Below are 17,263 nucleotides of genomic sequence, written 5' to 3' on the forward strand. Positions count from 1 at the left end.
CCTAAAGGTGCTCTTTGGAATGTGTGCCCCTTTGCCCACCTAGGCTGCAGAAAAGTGTCACACATCTGGTATCGCTGTACTCAGGAGAAGTTGGGCAATGTGTTTTGGGGTGTCATTTTACATATACCCATGCTGGGTGAGATAAATATCTTGGTCAAATGCCAACTTTGTATAAAAAATTGGAAAAGTTGTCTTTTGCCAAGATATTTCTCTCACCCAGCATGGGTATATGTAAAATGACACCCCAAAACACATTCCCCAACTTCTCCTGAGTACGGCGAAACCAGATGTGCGACACTTTTTTGCAGCCTAGGTGGGCAAAGGGGCACACATTCCAAAGTGCACCTTTCGGATTTCACCGGTCATTTTTTACAGATTTTGATTGCAAACTTCTTCTCACGCATCTGGGCCCCTAGAATGCCAGGGCAGTATAACTACCCCACAAGTGACCCCATTTTGGAAAGAAGACACCCCAATGTATTTTGTGATGGGCATAGTAAGTTCATGGAAGTTTTTATTTTTTGTCACAAGTTAGTGGAATATGAGACTTTGTAAGAAAAATAAATAAATCATAACTTGTGACAAAAAATAAAAGGTTCTATGAACTCACTATGCCCATCAGTGAATACCTTAGGGTGTCTACTTTCCGAAATGGGGTCATTTGTGGGGTGTTTGTACTGTCTGGCCATTGTAGAACCTCAGGAAACATGACAGGTGCTGAAAAAGTCAGAGCTGCTTCAAAAAGCGGAAATTCACATTTTTGTACCATAGTTTGTAAACGCTATAACTTTTACCCAAACCATTTTTTTTTTACCCAAACATTTTTTTTTTATCAAAGACATATAGAACAATAAATTTAGCGAAAAATTTATATATGGATGTCGGTTTTTTTTGCAAAATTTTACAACTGAAAGTGAAAAATGTCAATTTTTTTGCAAAAAAATCGTTAAATTTCGATTAATAACAAAAAAAGTAAAAATGTCAGCAGCATTGAAATACCACCAAATGAAAGCTCTATTAGTGAGAAGAAAAGGAGGTAAAATTAATTTGGGTGGTAAGTTGCATGACCGAGCAATAAACGGTGAAAGTAGTGTAGTGCAGAAGTGTAAAAAGTGGCCTGGTCATTAAGGGGGTTTCAGCTAGCGGGGTTGAAGTGGTTAATAAGCATTTCCTATAGAGTGGCCAAAATCTCACCACTGACAAGACCTCGAGTTGTCCTTTTCTGTCATATATGCTTCTAAAAAAAAGTGTCCTGCAATATCCAAACCGAACCTGCAATAGGTGCCAAATTAAGTTCAATAAATGTAGTGCCCACATAATATGACCATAATATTATTTGTTCATGGTGCCACATAGTTCCCGAATAACATTGCCCCACTACAGCCGAATCCTTTATGCAAATTAAAGATGAGAGATGCAAACATGATTCATATATACAGGACCAGACCAATATAGTGGAGACATTTTGTTAAAATATATTAATGGACACCCCTTAAAATTTTTGGGAAGGAGGAGAATGATTGGTTGCATATCCATTATATTTTCAAATTAACTGTGGCCTGTCTGAATAAGACCTTCATTCAATGTTAAATACAGTTTCCACATAATATGGCCATATAATTCCTACACAGTGCCACAGAGTTCCAAAATAACAGTTCCCAACTAGATGGTGTCGTTTCTGAAGAAACCACAGGATGTTGGCTTGAAATCTGATTGGCTGTTTGTGGTTTCACCCACTTTTTAAAATTTGAACCCAAGTCACCCAAAGACTGACTGTGCCAAATTTGAGGACCCTGCCATTAATAGTCAAAGAGTAGCAGTAATTTAAATGTTCCCATATAAATTGAATGGCTGAAATATGATTGGCTGTTAAAGGCTCCACGACTTTTCCTAACTTCTAACCACTCTCACCCAGTGACTCATGGTGCCAGTTTGGGGACTCTGGATTTCATATTGTAAGAATAACAGCTTTTAAAATTTCCTCATTGAAGTCAATAGGGAAAATCTGATTGGTTGTTTGTGACTCCACCTACTTTTTAAATTTGAATTCCCATAACCGAATGTACCAAGTTTGAAGACCCTGCCATTAACAGTGTAAGAATGGCAGCAATTTAAATATTCCCATTGAATAGCACTGGGTAATATTTGATTGGCTGTTTTAAGCTCTGCCCAGTTTTCCGAAATTTTAAGCCCAGTCACCCAGTCATGGTCTGTGCCAAGATTGGGGCCTCTGGCTTTAAAACTGTGAGAATGGCAGTATTTTAAAGTTTTACATTGAAGTCAATAGAAATGAAATCTGATTGGCTGTTTTAGGCTCCACCCACTTTCCCTAAATTTTGACCGCAGTCACCCAGTGAGTAATTGTGCTAAGTTTGGGACACTTGGCATTTAAACTGTGATAATAGAAGCAGTTTATGTGCTTTTCATTAAGGTCAATGGCTAAAATCTGATTGGCTGTTGTTGCACCGACCCTTTTTTCCTAATTGTGAACCACAGTCACCCAGTGACTAACACTTTAAGGTTTTGGAATTATTGCTTTTAACGTGTAAAAATGGCAGCAGTTTTATTGTTTTCTATTGAAAATCAATGAGTGAAATTTGGTTGGTTGTTGGTGGCTCCACCCACTTTTTCTAACTTTGAAGTGGAAACACCCAATGACCACATTTGTGATATTTGAGGTCAATGACATCAATAATGTGAGAATGGCAGCATTCAAAGCATTTTTAGTTTTTCCCATTTAAATCAATCAAATAAATCTGGTTGTTTTGGCCCCGCCCACTTTTCCGAATTTTAATCCTAGTCCTCCAGTGACCAAGTGTGCCAAGTTTGAGGACCCTGCCATTAACAGTCTAATAGAAGCAGCAGTTTTAAATTTTCCCATGTAAACAAATGGCTGAAATTTGATTGGCCATTGTAGACTCTGCCCACTTTTAATAAATTTTAACCCCAGTCACCCAGTGACCCACGGTGCAGAGTTTGGGTATTCTGGCTTAAATACTGTGAGAATGACAGCAATTTTAATTTTCTCATTGAAGTCAATAGGGAAAATCTGATTGGTTGTTTGTGGCCACACCCACTTTTTAGAGTCCCCAAAATGTGACAGAAATTTTCAGGTTGACCCCATGTCTAAGTGACCCAAGTTTAGTGAGTTTAACTTCAAAGTTGTACAAGTGGCAAAAGTTTACAATTTTCCAATGAAAGTCTATGACAAAAAGTGGGGTCTTCAGGGTGCCGCCCCAGGGGCCCGGAGGGTGGGATTGGTTAACAAAGCACAAGTAACCTATTCAGGTATGTGCCAAACAAGTGTGCAAAGTTTGGTAATTGTTCTCCTAAAACTATGGGAGGAGTAGTGTATAGAAAATAGAAAAATTTTCATTGGCCGTTGCTAGCTCTGCCCACTTTGGAGTGTCCCCTCAAAATTTACCCTTGTATTTGGGTTGACACCAACGATATGTGGTCCGAGTTTGGGGAATGTAGCTTCAAAACTGTGCGGGTGGGAGCGATTAGAAAATGTTCCCTTTCAAAGTCAATGGCAAAAAAGTGGTCTTCGGTGGTCTGCCGCAGGGGCCCGGAGGGTGGAATCGCTTATTAAAGCACAAGCAACTTACCTCACTATAGGTCGAAGAAGTGTGGATAGTTTGACGTTTGTAACCCTAAAACTGTAGGAGGAGTAGCGTATTTAAAAAGGGGGGCGGAGAAGAATAATAAAACAGAATAATAAGCTGAAACAATCGAATAACAGGATGTTACAGAAGAACAGGATGTTACAGAAGAACAGGATGTTAAAGAAGAACAGGGTGTTACAGAAGAACAGGATGTTACAGAAGAACAGGGTGTTACAGAAGAACAGGATGTTACAGAATAACAGGATGTTACAGAAGAACAGGATGTTACAGAAGAACAGGATGTTAAAGAAGAACAGGGTGTTACAGAAGAACAGGATGTTACAGAAGAACAGGGTGTTACAGAAGAACAGGATGTTACAGAAGAACAGGATGTTACAGGCTTTTTCAAGCAACATAACTAATATACAACCGCAAATAAATTCAAGATGGCCGTCCATGAACAAAATCAGAGTTGACTGCTCAAAGAAAGGTAAGAGAGTAGGATCCTTATAGAGACAGGACCTAAAGCCTAAAATCAAGTGTTAACACAAAAGCTTACTGTTCTCTCTACCCTTTTGAAATTCTAGATGATACAGCAGTTCTGTGCAGGAAACACTGTAAATATCATATTCCCAAACTTTTTTTAAATTGTTTGATGTGGGATTAAAGGGGTTATCCCATTGAAAATATTCTACAGTTTTCAAACCAGCACCTGGAACGGAATCCTTTTTTTATTTGCTTGTAATTAAACTATTAGCATAGCCACTGTGTTATTCAATAAAATGTATCTGTAGAGCACCATCTACAGTTTTTTTTTCTTATTTCTTTGTCCTGCTCACTGATATGTCCGCACATGCTCAGTCTCATCCTTCAACTGCCTCCTGAGCTGTGATAGGTAGAGCTGAGACACGCCCCTGAGCTGCAGCAGAAAAGACACTCCCCTTGAGCTTTCAGCTTGATATAAATCTAGCAGAGCAATAAATGGGCAGATCTCTGGATCTATGTGAGGTACAGGACTGGTTCTGGCTTTGTTAGAAAGAGGTTGTCATGTACTATGTGTGATTTTAATTTATTTTACATTAGTCATGGGATAACCCATTTAAGGTATTGTGCTGTATCTCTATTGCCAACCACATATTTCTCTGCCTCAGAGATCTATGTGAAAGCAAATACATAACTTGCGCCTGCCACAATACTCACATGCTATTTCTAGTTCTGCTGGACCCTGGCAGAGAACTGTTTGGGCCCCTCAGACTGTAAGACCACAGTAAGACCAAATATCAGCATCCCTATAGCTTTGTAGCTTTGTCTAGACTAACACTAAACTATGATGAATTTGTGTTCAATTTATTTTGGTTTGATATTTCACAAAGCTGTACTAGCCACTAATAAGACTCCAGGCGTTTACCTGCAGGCAGTATATAGTAATGTTTGCTGCTGGTAATATAGCTTCCCAGGAACTGCATACTACCTCAGACCTTAATGAGTTGACTCTAACTGTACAATACCAGACAATCTCCACAGCTTGAAAGTCATTTGCAACACATTCAATTTCAGTAATAGATCATGTATAATCAAGGTGTGGCTCTGTAACATGGATGACCACTGCCCAGTCAATTTTGGTCCCAATAAGGATACAGTACGTGAGATAATTAATGTACTGGATCATAATTCCAAAATTGGAGGGTCTATGCACTTTTACGGGACATGTCTGTCCTCCACACCCCCTACCTGAAGACACGTTAAGAAAAAAAAAAAGCTAGCATATCCCCAAAAAAACTCCAAAACCAATTCTTCTAGATTTTACTACATGGCTGCTTGGTTATATCTGAGACATTTGGACCACTAGGATATGCCCCCATTGTCTGATAGGTGTGGGTCCCACATCTGGGACCTGTACCTACAAGGAGAACTCAGCGGGAAGATTGGTGGCTGGAAGACCCCGAGGTCCGTCCATCACCAAGCACTGCTCCCTGCTGCTCCGATACAAGTGAATGGGAGCACACCTCGCACGCGCGGCCCCTGCTCCCATTCATTTCTATGGGGCAGATGGAAATACAGATGGAGGGTGGCTGCGCATACACAGTGCACCCTCCATTGATTTACCCTCTCTGTTCTCATTGTAGGTGCGAGTTTCAGAGGTTGGACCTGCACCTATCAAACAATGGGGGCATATCCTAGCGATATACCCCCTTTGTATGTGATGGAAAAACCTCTTTAACCCCTTCCCGACTGCCCACTGGGTATATACGTCCTATCTGCACATGCCCAATGCTGACAGCACGTATATAAACATTGAGGCAGCGCTTTAATCCCAGTGCTGGGATTAAAGCTCCTGATCCTGCAATCTAGCAGAAGCAGGTTGGGTCCCAGCAGAGGGACACAGCGGGGACCCTGAGGAGAAGACAAGACCAGTTTATTACCGCTCCTGCCTTCTCCTGTTCCGGCAGGAGGGCGCTGCATGAGCACATGGGGGAGAGCTCTGTTAGTCCCATTAGTCACTTGACTGCCAGGGGTATCTGGGAAAGGGGCAGAGCTGCAGGGTCTAAGGAGACCCTGATCAGCTGAGCCTGTGTGTCATGCTTCCACAGCGGGCTGTTTTCCCCTATAACTGGGGCTCCTGTGGTTGCCCCAGTTACAGTGGAAAAAGTGAAAAAAAAAAAGCCAGTGTCCTCCAGAGGTCTTTTAATAACTAGCGGGACATATTATGTGAGAAAAATAAATTAAAATATAAGTTAAAAAAAATAATATATATATATATATATATAAAAAAAATACAAATTCAAAAAAAAAAATGCAGTCGCTAACAGAAACCGTCACCATAGTCGCTGCATTCAATCAAACATGTGCATGTCATATATGAAAACGATCATCACAAAATAAGGAACCCATTGCAATAATACATTTTTGTGTCAGTTTTAATATTTAAGAAATGAAAAAATATAATAAAAGAAAATACTTTTTATTAATAATTAGCAGTTTTCCTCCAAATTAAACTTAAAAACAGGAAAAAAAACTAAACAAAAAACATTCTAATAAAAATTCCTAAGTGTCAAGTAAAAAGTAAAAAAAAATCTCAAAAATGATTTTGGTAGTCAAACAAATAAAAAATCTAGGGTCACTAAACCACCACATGATCAAAGGTCCTATTCCTCACAGAACAAGACAGAAGAGATGCCGGCTGCGCGAACAAGTGGATTAAGGTGAGTTAAATTATTTTTCTTTTCTTTTTTTTTTAATCCCTCAAGCACTATTGTACTATGCATTCTGTATTCAGAATGCTATTATTTTCCCTTATAACCATGTTATAAAGGAAAATGATAAAGATTGGGTCCCCATCCAGATCATCTCCTAGCAACCGTGCGTGAAAATCGCACTTGCTTGCGGATGCTTGCGATTTTCACACAGCCCCATTTACTTCTATGGAGCCTGCGTTGCGTGAAAAACGCACAAAATATAGCTTGTTGCGATTTTCACGCAACGCACAAGTGATGCGTGAAAATCACCGCTCATGTGCACAGCCCCATAGAAATGAATGGGTCCGGATTCAGTGCTGGTGCAATGCGTTCAACTCTCGCATTGCACCCGCGCGGAAAACTCGCCTGTGTGAAAGGGGCCTTAATAGGGGCATATAGAGAAATCATACAGCTGCATAACAAAACTCAATAGGGGCCCAGCACCACTTCAAAAGGAGCGCTCCACCAAATGTGCTATGAGTTTTTAAAGGGGGTTTCTCATCATAGACAATGGGGGCATAGCGCTAGGATATGCCCCTATTGTCTTATAGGTGCGGAGCCCCGCAAGGTGGTGGCTGGAGGACCCCCGTCCGGCCAGCACCAAGCTGGCTCCCCATAGAAGTGAATGGGAGCGTACCCTGCATGCGCGTAACCCGCCCCCATTCATTTTTATGTGGCCGATGGAAATATCCGAGCCAGTGCTCGGCTATTTTCGGCAGTCCCATAGAAAATGAATGGAGGGCGGCAGTGCATGTGCAGTGCGCCCTCCTTCACTTGCAGGGCTCTGTTTTCGATATAGGTGAGGGTCCCAGTGGTGGGACCAGCACCTATAAGACAATGGGGGCATATTATAGCGATATACCCCCAGTGTGCATGATGAGACAACTCCTTTAATGCTAATGTTCACCTTTTTTCTTTTTAGGTTCAAGATTTTATGTTGATTAGAGGAAGCTGTTTCGATATGGTTTCATACAGTAATAATGTAATTGGAGTTGTATGTAGTGAGCCCCCTCTAGAGGTGACTTACATAGCTGCTATGACAATGTTACAGCAAGAAGAGGAAGCAGTTCACAGCCAGAACCCTCCAAGTATGGGTCCCATAGAAACTGAGTGCTCTGCCTCTATAGAAGGTATGCCTCTAAAGCCTCACACTCCCCAATTCATTGTAATGTGTGTATTCACACATCAGTGTTTTAGCATGGCCTGTGCTCTATTATGTCCCATTATAGTCTATGAGTCCGTGAAAACCACGCATGCAACACCATGTTTCACGGATCATTAGGAAAAGATGCTTTGAAAATGATTTTTCAGCTGTTTAGTGTCATTTAAACACGAATGACACACGGACACCAAAAAATTAACTCACGGACCCAGCACGGATCCATCACGAACATTATCACGGAGGCATCACTGACCTTCTTTTCACGGATACAAGTACGGACACGGACGTGTGAATTGGGTTAAATATGAGGAAGGCTGAATTGGATGCCCATGTATCTTTTCTTCAAGAGAACCCATTAAGGTTGGGTTCACATGGGCGAGATTTCCGCGCGGGTGCAATGCGTATGGTGAACGCATTGCACCCGCACTGAATCAGGACCTATTCATTTCTATGGGGCTGTGCACATTTTCACTTGTGCGTTGCATGAAAATCGCAGCATGCTCTATATTGTGTATTTTTTCATGCAACGCAGGCCCCATAGAAGTGAATGGGGCTGCGTGAAAATCGCAAGCATCCGCAAGCAAGTACGGATGTGCTGCGATTTTCACGCATGGTTGCTAAGATGGAAGTCTATTCACTGTATTATTTTCCCTTATAACATGGTTATAAGGGAAAATAATAGCATTCTTTAATACAGAATGTTTAGTAGAAGGTCAATTGAGGGTTAAAAAAATAAAATAAAATTAACTCACCTGTTATTTCTTCAGGACCAGTCAAAGGACCTGTGGTGACATCACTGTGCTCATCACATGGTCCAATTGCACAGTCCATCACCATGGTGATAGACCATGTGATGAGCTCAGTGACGTCACCACAGGTCCTTTGACAGGTCCTGAAGAAAGAACAGGAGACCGGCAGCTACGCGATCAATTGGAGGAGGTGAGTTAATTTGATTTCTTATTTTAACCCTCAATTGACCTTCTACTTAGCATTCTGTATTAAAGAATGTTATTATTTTCCCTTATAACCATGTTATAAGGGAAAATAATTACATCTACACAACCTTGAACCCAAACCTGAACTTCAGTGAAGAGGTTTGGGTCTAGGTACCACATTCAGTTTTTTATCACATGGGTGCAAAACGCATTGCACCCACGCGATAAAAACTGAACAACGGAATGCAATCGCAGTCCAAACTGACTGAAATTGCGTACCTACTCGCGCGGGTTTGCCGCAATGCACCCGGGACGCATCCTGAGCCAAAACGTGACGCTTATGTGAATCCAGCCTAACTCTCGTGACATGTCTGTTTTAGTAAGTACTTGCAGTCCCCATAATATAACAATGCAGGAGCATCCTTTCCTGTGTTATGTCATTCCTACTAGTGTCCAGTCGGCGCTTACACTATCACACTCTGTATGGACACACACCGTTGAGCGGGGAATGGTAACACTCAGTTTATTTATTCAATTTATTCATACATTTCTAGTAAGAATAGCACAACGTTATAAGAAAAGATGCTCCCAAATTTGTATTCTTTTGGGGGAAATACAAGTATATACTGAAACAAACATGTCAGGAGAGATGACAGGCCTACTTTAATTATTAATGTAACTTATCATTTAAATCATGTCATTCATAGTCCTGATCTGGAAGAAGTAAGATTTGACGTTTATACTGCCTGGTCCTGTCAATCAAAGTGGAGAGGGAGCAGCAGTTGTAGAGAGAGCTGAGCCTCTAGGTGTAACGGCAACGCCCCCATTGCTCCTAGAGGCTCATTTCCATATATTAAAACTTTCTATTCATCAGTGCGGTCACATATGAACATGGGACCAACACAGATGCCTTCAGCTGCCAAGTGCACATGTAACAGGTCAGCCAGTGTCACAGGTACAATACTGCTGACAGATGCCCTTTAGTTTCTCAATCACATCTTCTGAATATATGAATGCATTCTAATTTCATAAGTAAGAATAACTAAATTGTGTCTCTACATATTGTGAAACAACGATGTGGTACTTACAGCTCTCCTGATCTGCTTCTCTCTTCCTAGATAGTGGAATCAACTAGTCAGAAAGTGTATTGTCCACTATTATACTTGGCTTTTCCCGAGGTGGGGAAGATTTTGTCACAAATGCAGTCAAAGCCTTTTCCTGAAAAGATGAGAAATTGTTAATCCACTAACATCATGAACCAGGTTCAGTTAAAGCAGACACAAACGAATCATCATACAGAGTTCTGGAGCAGCAAGGTGTTGTCCCTGCTGCTCAAAAACTCCCCACCCCTGCTTGATTGACAGGGCTGAATATACCGCATGGCCCTGCCAATCTCGCGCCTGCGCCACTGCTCCGAGTAGCAGCGCAGAGGCTTTGCTGTTGCTACCAGAGCAGCAACTGTGCGTTCTCCACTACCAGAAAGTGTAGCAGCGCATCTGCTTTCCCTGTCACCGTTTTACTGCATGTTTCCCTTGCTCTCTTAGGCCTCCTGCACATGAACGTGTGTGCCCCCGTGGGCGTGCTGTGGCCCACAAATTGCTGTTGTGCTTCCATAGGGTTCCATTCCGCACCATTCCGCATCTACGGAATTGCGGACCCATTGAAGTGAATGGGTCTGCATCCATGATGCGGAATGCCCACGGAATGGCGCCCGTGTATTGCGAATCTGCATACGCGGTCCGCAGCACGGGCACGGGAGACCTACGGTCATGTGCAATAGGCCTTAGGGTGAGTTCACATCACCGTTTCATTTTCTGTTCTTCTGATCCATGTGAAGAACAAAAAAAAGACTGGATCCTGTAAAAAAAATAAAATAAATGGATCATGTAAAAAACAAAGGATCCTTTAAAAAAAAAAAAAAAACATCCTTTAGAAAACTACTCCTGTATAACTGATGTAGGATCCGTTTTGTTTAGTTTTTTTAGTTTTTTTTGCAGAATCTTGTTTTTTTTCTGTTCTGACAGTTCAGAAGAACAGAAAAAGAAACAGTGATGTGAACTCGCCCTTTTAGGCCCCTTTCACACGGGCGAGTATTCCGCGCGGATGCGATGCGTGAGGTGAACGCATTGCTCCCGCACTGAATACTGACTCATTCATTTCAATGGGGCTGTGTACATGAGCAATGTTTTTCATGCATCAGTTGTGCGTTGCGTGAAAATCACAGCATGATCTATAGTCGCAACGCAGAATGAATGGGGCTGCGTGAAAATCGCAACTCATCCGCAAGCAAGTGCGGATGCGGTGCGATTTTCACGCATTGTTGCTAAGGAGATGAGGGATGTATGACCCGGGACCCCATTTAATTTATTATTTTCCATTATAAGATGGTTATAATTGAAGATAATAGCACTCTTTAATACATTCTTCTATCTTCATTCAGCAGGACCTGCGCTGACGTCACCACGCTCACCACATGGTGAGCGCGATGACGTTAGAAAAGGTCCTTTTGCAGGTCCTTCAAGAAGAACAAAGAAGAGGATCCCAGCTGCGTGATCAAGTGGATAAGATGAGTTATGTTTTTAATATTTTTTAACCCTCAATTGACTATATACTTAGCATTCTGCATTAAAGAAGGCTATCATTTTCCATTATAACCATGTTATAATGGAAAATAATAAAATCTACAGAACACCAAACCCGAACTTCAGTGAAGAAATCCGGGTTCAAGTCTGGGTACCACATTCAGTTTTTTTTCTCACGCATGTGTAAAATGCATTGCACTCGCATGGAAAAAAAAGAACAATGGAACGCAATCGCAGTCAAAACTGACTGAAATTGCGTGCCTACTCGCATGATTTTCCCTGAACGCACCCGCATTGCATCCTGCTTTTAAAAGAGGCCTTAGAGAAAGCCAATTAACCCTGGTTCCTTCAACCCCTACACAGAGGGTTTAGCAGCTTTTGTCTATGGGGGACTGTGTCAATCACTGTGAGTAGAGGGGACAAGCAGGGCTCACAGGCTTGCTCTGGCAGCAGTTAAAACATTTTTTTACATGCAAATACTGAATACAATTCACTTTCTTAATAATATGTAACATTTATATATAAAACATTGTTGCAATAATAATTCAATATAACAACATGAATATAAATAAACAAGGATGTAACATACTGACATGTATGCAGACATCTTGATGAATGTGTGCTAGTGTATAGTGTCAGTGTGGAATATTCTAAGATCTATAATTTGTTTGATCATGTCACAAATTCCAAATGCATTTAGATGCTCCTTGATAGCAGTGATGGACGAACATCGGCTGGCATGTTTTGCAAACTGGATACAAATTTTACTGTAGGCCACGGGAGTACAGACCCCAAAAATTAGGCATTCACCTAGCAGAAAAGAACTTGTGATGATGTGGCTGGAGGTACATTAGGCGGTCACTGGATACAAATGTTACTGTAGGCCAGTACAGGTCCCAAAAAATAGGCATTCGTCTGACAGAAGAGAACTTGTGATGATGTGTCTAGAGGTACATTAGGCGGTCACTGGATACAAATTTTGCTGTAGGCCACTGAAGTACAGGCCCCAAAGATTAGGCATTTACCTGACAGAAAAGAACTTGTGATGATGTGGCTGGAGGTACATTAGGCGGTCACTGGATACAAATTTTACTTTAGGTCACTGGAGTGCAGGCCCCATAAATTAGGCATTCACCTGACAGAAAAGAACTTGTGATGATGTGGCTGGAGGTACATTAGGCGGTCACTAGATGCAAATTTTACTGTAGGTCAGTACAGGCCCCTAAAATTAGGCCTTCAACTGACAGAAAAGAACTTGTGATGATGTGGCTGGATGTACATTAGGTGGTCACTGGGTAAAAATTTTACTGTAGGCCACTGGAGTACAGGCCCCAAAAATTAGACATTCACCTGACAGAAAATAATTTGTAATGATGAGGCTGGAGGTACATTAGACGGTGACTGGATACAAATTTTATTGTAGGCCAGTACACGCCCCAAAAAGTAGGAATTCACCTGACAGTAAAGGTCTTTTATGCCGCTGTATATACAGTTGCAAGAAAAAGTATTTTAACCCTTTGGAATGATATGGATTTCTGCACAAATTGGTCATAAAATGTGATCTGATCTTCATCCAAGTCACAACAATAGACTATCAAAGTCTGCTTAAACTAATAGCACACAAAGAATTAAATGTTACCATGTTTTTATTGAACACACCATGTAAACATTCACAGTGCAGGTGGAAAAAGTATGTGAACCCCTAGACTAATGACATCTCCAAGAGCTAATTGGAGTGAGGTGTCAGCCAAATGAAGTCCAATGAATGATATGAGATTGGACGTGTTGGTTACAGCTGCCCTGCCCTATAAAAAACACACACCAGTTCTGGGTTTGCTTTTCACAAGAAGCATTGCCTGATGTGAATGATGCCTCGCACAAAAGAGCTCTCAGAAGACCTACGATTAAGAATTGTTAACTTGCATAAAGCTGGAAAGGGTTATAAAAGTATCTCCAAAAGCCTTGCTGTTCATCAGTCCATGGTAAGACAAATTATCGTATAAATGGAGAAAGTTCAGCACTGCTGCTGGAGTGGCCGTCCTGTAAAGATGACTGCAAGAGCACAGAGCAGACTGCTCAATGAGGTGAAGAAGAATCCTAGAGTGTCAGCTAAAGACTTACAAAAGTCTCTGGCATATGCTAACATCCCTGTTAGCGAATTTACGATACGTAAAACACTAAACAAGAATGGATTTCATGGGAGGATACCACAGAGGAAGCCACTGCTGTCCCAAAAAACATTGCTGCACGTTTACAGTTTGCACAAGAGCACCTGGATGTTCCACAGCAGTACTGGCAAAATATTCTGTGGACAGATAAACCAAAGTTGAGTTATTTGGAAGAAACACACAACATTATGTGTGGAGAAAAAGAGGCACAGCACACCAACATCAAAACCTCATCCTAACTGTGAAGTATGGTGGTGGGGGCATCATGGTTTGGGGCTGCTTTGCTGCATCAGGGCCTGGACGGATTGCTATCATGAAAGGAAAAACTAATTCCCAAGTTTATCAAGACATTTTGCAGGAGAACTTAAGGCCATCTGTCCACCAGCTGAAGCCCAACAGAAGATGCATGTTGCACCAGGACAATGACCAAAAGCATAGAAGTAAATCAACAACAGAATGGCTTAAACAGAAGAAAATACGCCTTCTGGAGTTGCCCAGTCAGAGTGCTGACCTCAACCCGATTGAGATTCTGTGGCATGACCTCAAGAAAGCGATTCACACCAGACATCCCGAGAATATTGCTGAACTGAAACATTTCTGTAAAGAGGAATGGTCAAGAATTACTCCTTACAGTTGTGCACGTCTGATCTGCAACTACAGGAAACGTTTGGTTGAAGTTATTGCTGCCAAAGGAGGTTCAACCAGTTATTAAATCCAAGGGTTCACATACTTTTTCCACCTGCACTGTGAATGTTTACATGGTGTGTTCAATAAAAACATGGTAACATTTAATTATTTGTGTGTTATTAGTTTAAGCAGACTGTGATTGTCTATTGTTGTGACTTAGCTGAAGATCAGATCACATTTTATGACCAATTTGTGCAGAAATCCATATCATTCCAAACGTACGGCATACATATTAGGACATCGTCAGACATCATCCACAACTCCATCCTCCGTCAGGCAAAACTCCATCAGCCCTCAGACATCAGACAAAACTCCGTCCTCCGTCAGGCAAAACTCCATCAGACATCAGACAAAACTCCGTCCTCCGTCAGACAAAACTCCATCAGCCCTCAGACATCAGACAAAACTCCGTCCTCCGTCACCCAAAACTCCATCAGACATCAGACAAAACTCCGTCCTCCGTCAGACAAAACTCCATCAGCCCTCAGACATCAGACAAAACTCCGTCCTCCGTCAGGCAAAACTCCATCAGACATCAGACAAAACTCCGTCCTCCGTCAGACAAAACTCCATCAGCCCTCAGACATCAGACAAAACTCCGTCCTCCGTCACCCAAAACTCCATCAGACATCAGACAAAACTCCGTCCTCCGTCAGACAAAACTCCATCAGCCCTCAGACATCAGACAAAACTCCGTCCTCCGTCAGGCAAAACTCCATCAGACATCAGACAAAACTCCGTCCTCCGTCAGACAAAACTCCATCAGCCCTCAGACATCAGACAAAACTCCGTCCTCCATCAGACAAAACTCCATCAGACCTCAGACATCAGACAAAACTCCGTCCTCCGTCAGGCAAAACTCCATCAGACATCAGACAAAACTCCGTCCTCCGTCAGACAAAACTCCATCAGCCCTCAGACATCAGACAAAACTCCGTCCTCCATCACCCAAAACTCCATCAGACCTCAGACATCAGACAAAACTCCGTCCTCCGTCACCCAAAACTCCATCAGACATCAGACAAAACTCCGTCCTCCGTCAGGCAAAACTCCATCAGACCTCAGACATCAGCTAAAACTCCGTCCTCCGTCACCCAAAACTCCATCAGACCTCAGACATCAGACAAAACTCCGTCCTCCATCACCAAAAACTCCATCAGACCTCAGACATCAGACAAAACTCCGTCCTCCGTCACCCAAAACTCCATCAGACCTCAGACATCAGACAAAACTCCGTCCTCCGTCAGGCAAAACTCCATCAGACCTCAGACATCAGCTAAAACTCTGTCCTCCCTCAGACATCAGCCAAAACTCCGTCCTCCCTAACTCAAAATACGCCCTACTACACACACTCTTCACCTGACGAAGCTGCTAGCTGCTGGAGAGGCAAAGGACCTGTGATGACGTCATGACCATGTGACGAGTCACGTGTGTGGGAGGGGTCAGATGTGCACAGCAGCTGGTAGAGTGTACAGAACAGTAGCCATCAAATAGAGCTCTGTACTAGAGATGTGTGTGTAACCTGCATGTAGCAGAGCTGTGTACTGTGTTACAGATATGTATGTGTAACCTGCATGTAGCATAGCTGTGTACTGTGTTACAGAGATGTATGTGTAACCTGCAGGTAGCAGATCTGTATATGTAACCTGCAGGTAGCAGAGCTGTGTACTGTGTAGCAGATCTGTATGTGTAACCTGCAGGTAGCAGAGCTGTGTACTGTGTTACAGAGATGTGCGTGTAACCTGCAGGTAGCAGAGCTGTGTACTGTGTTGCAGATCTGTATGTGTAACCTGCATGTAGCAGTGCTGTGTACTGTGTAGCAGAGCTGTATGTGTAACCTGCATGTAGCAGAGCTGTGAACTGTGTAGCAGAGCTGTATGTGTAACCTGCATGTAGCAGAGCTGTGTACTGTGTTACAGGGATGTATGTGCAACCTGCAGGTAGCAGTGCTGTGTACTGTGTAGCAGAGATGTGTACTGTGTTACAGAGATGTGTGTGTAACCTGCATGTAGCAGAGCTGTGTACTGTGTATATAGAGCAGTGTGTGTAACAGCATGTAGCAGAGCTGTGTACTGTGTTACAGAGATGTGTGTGTAACCTGCATGTAGAAGTGCTGTGTACTGTGTAGCAGAGCTGTATGTGTAACCTGCATGTAGCAGAGCTGTGTACTGTGTTACAGGGATGTATGTGCAACCTGCAGGTAGCAGAGCTGTGTACTGTGTTACAGAGATGTGTGTGTAACCTAGGAACTATAAAAAAAGTGTAAAAAAAACCCCATAAATATTCAGATCACCCCCCTTTTCCCAAAATTAAAATAAAAGACACATCATGGGTTTCGCAATGTGTAAAAACGCCCATTGTATAAAAATATATTCCCCATACGGCAAACAGCAAAACAGAAAAAAAAAAGAGTCCAAATGTCCGATTCGCCGTTTTTGGTCACTTCATTTGCTACAAAAATGTAAATAAAAAGTGATCAAAAAGTCTTAAACACCCCAGAATGGTATCAGTAAAAAGTTTAGATTGCCCCGCATAAAATGAGCCCCCATCCAGCTCTGTACACATAATTACAAAAAAGTTATGGGGCTCAAAATATGGCGACAAAAAAAATCGGATATTTTAAATTTTTTATCACTATTAAAACGCAAGAAAAACTATACATATAAGGTATTGCCAGATTCGATCTGACCTGTAGAATAAAAGTAACCAGTCAGTTTTATCGCACATCGAATGTCGTAAATAAAAATCACGTAAAACTGTGGTGGAATTGCTTTTTTTTTTTCAACAGGAAGAATGGGCAGTTTTACCATCTGAGAAAATAAAGAGCCTTATCCACAACTACCACAAAAGACTTCAAGCTGTCATTGATGTTAAAGGGGGCAATACAT

The 17,263-nt window shown here is 42.0% G+C and overlaps 1 protein-coding gene across 3 annotated transcripts in view; it reads right to left on the reverse strand.

Annotated features, from left to right (window-relative positions):
* Positions 1-17,263, reverse strand: part of SYT3 (synaptotagmin 3) — a 318,843-nt gene that overhangs the window by 21,857 nt on the left and 279,723 nt on the right. For all 3 annotated transcript variants that reach the window (XM_044294267.1, XM_044294269.1, XM_044294268.1), the window contains exon 9: positions 10,027-10,156. In XM_044294267.1, coding sequence (XP_044150202.1) covers positions 10,070-10,156 — 87 coding nt within the window. In that variant the 3' untranslated portion in view covers positions 10,027-10,069. The remainder of the gene's footprint in view (positions 1-10,026; positions 10,157-17,263) is intronic.

Source organism: Bufo gargarizans, chromosome 5, assembly GCF_014858855.1.
Source record: "Bufo gargarizans isolate SCDJY-AF-19 chromosome 5, ASM1485885v1, whole genome shotgun sequence".
NCBI classification, from domain to species: Eukaryota; Metazoa; Chordata; class Amphibia; order Anura; family Bufonidae; genus Bufo; species Bufo gargarizans.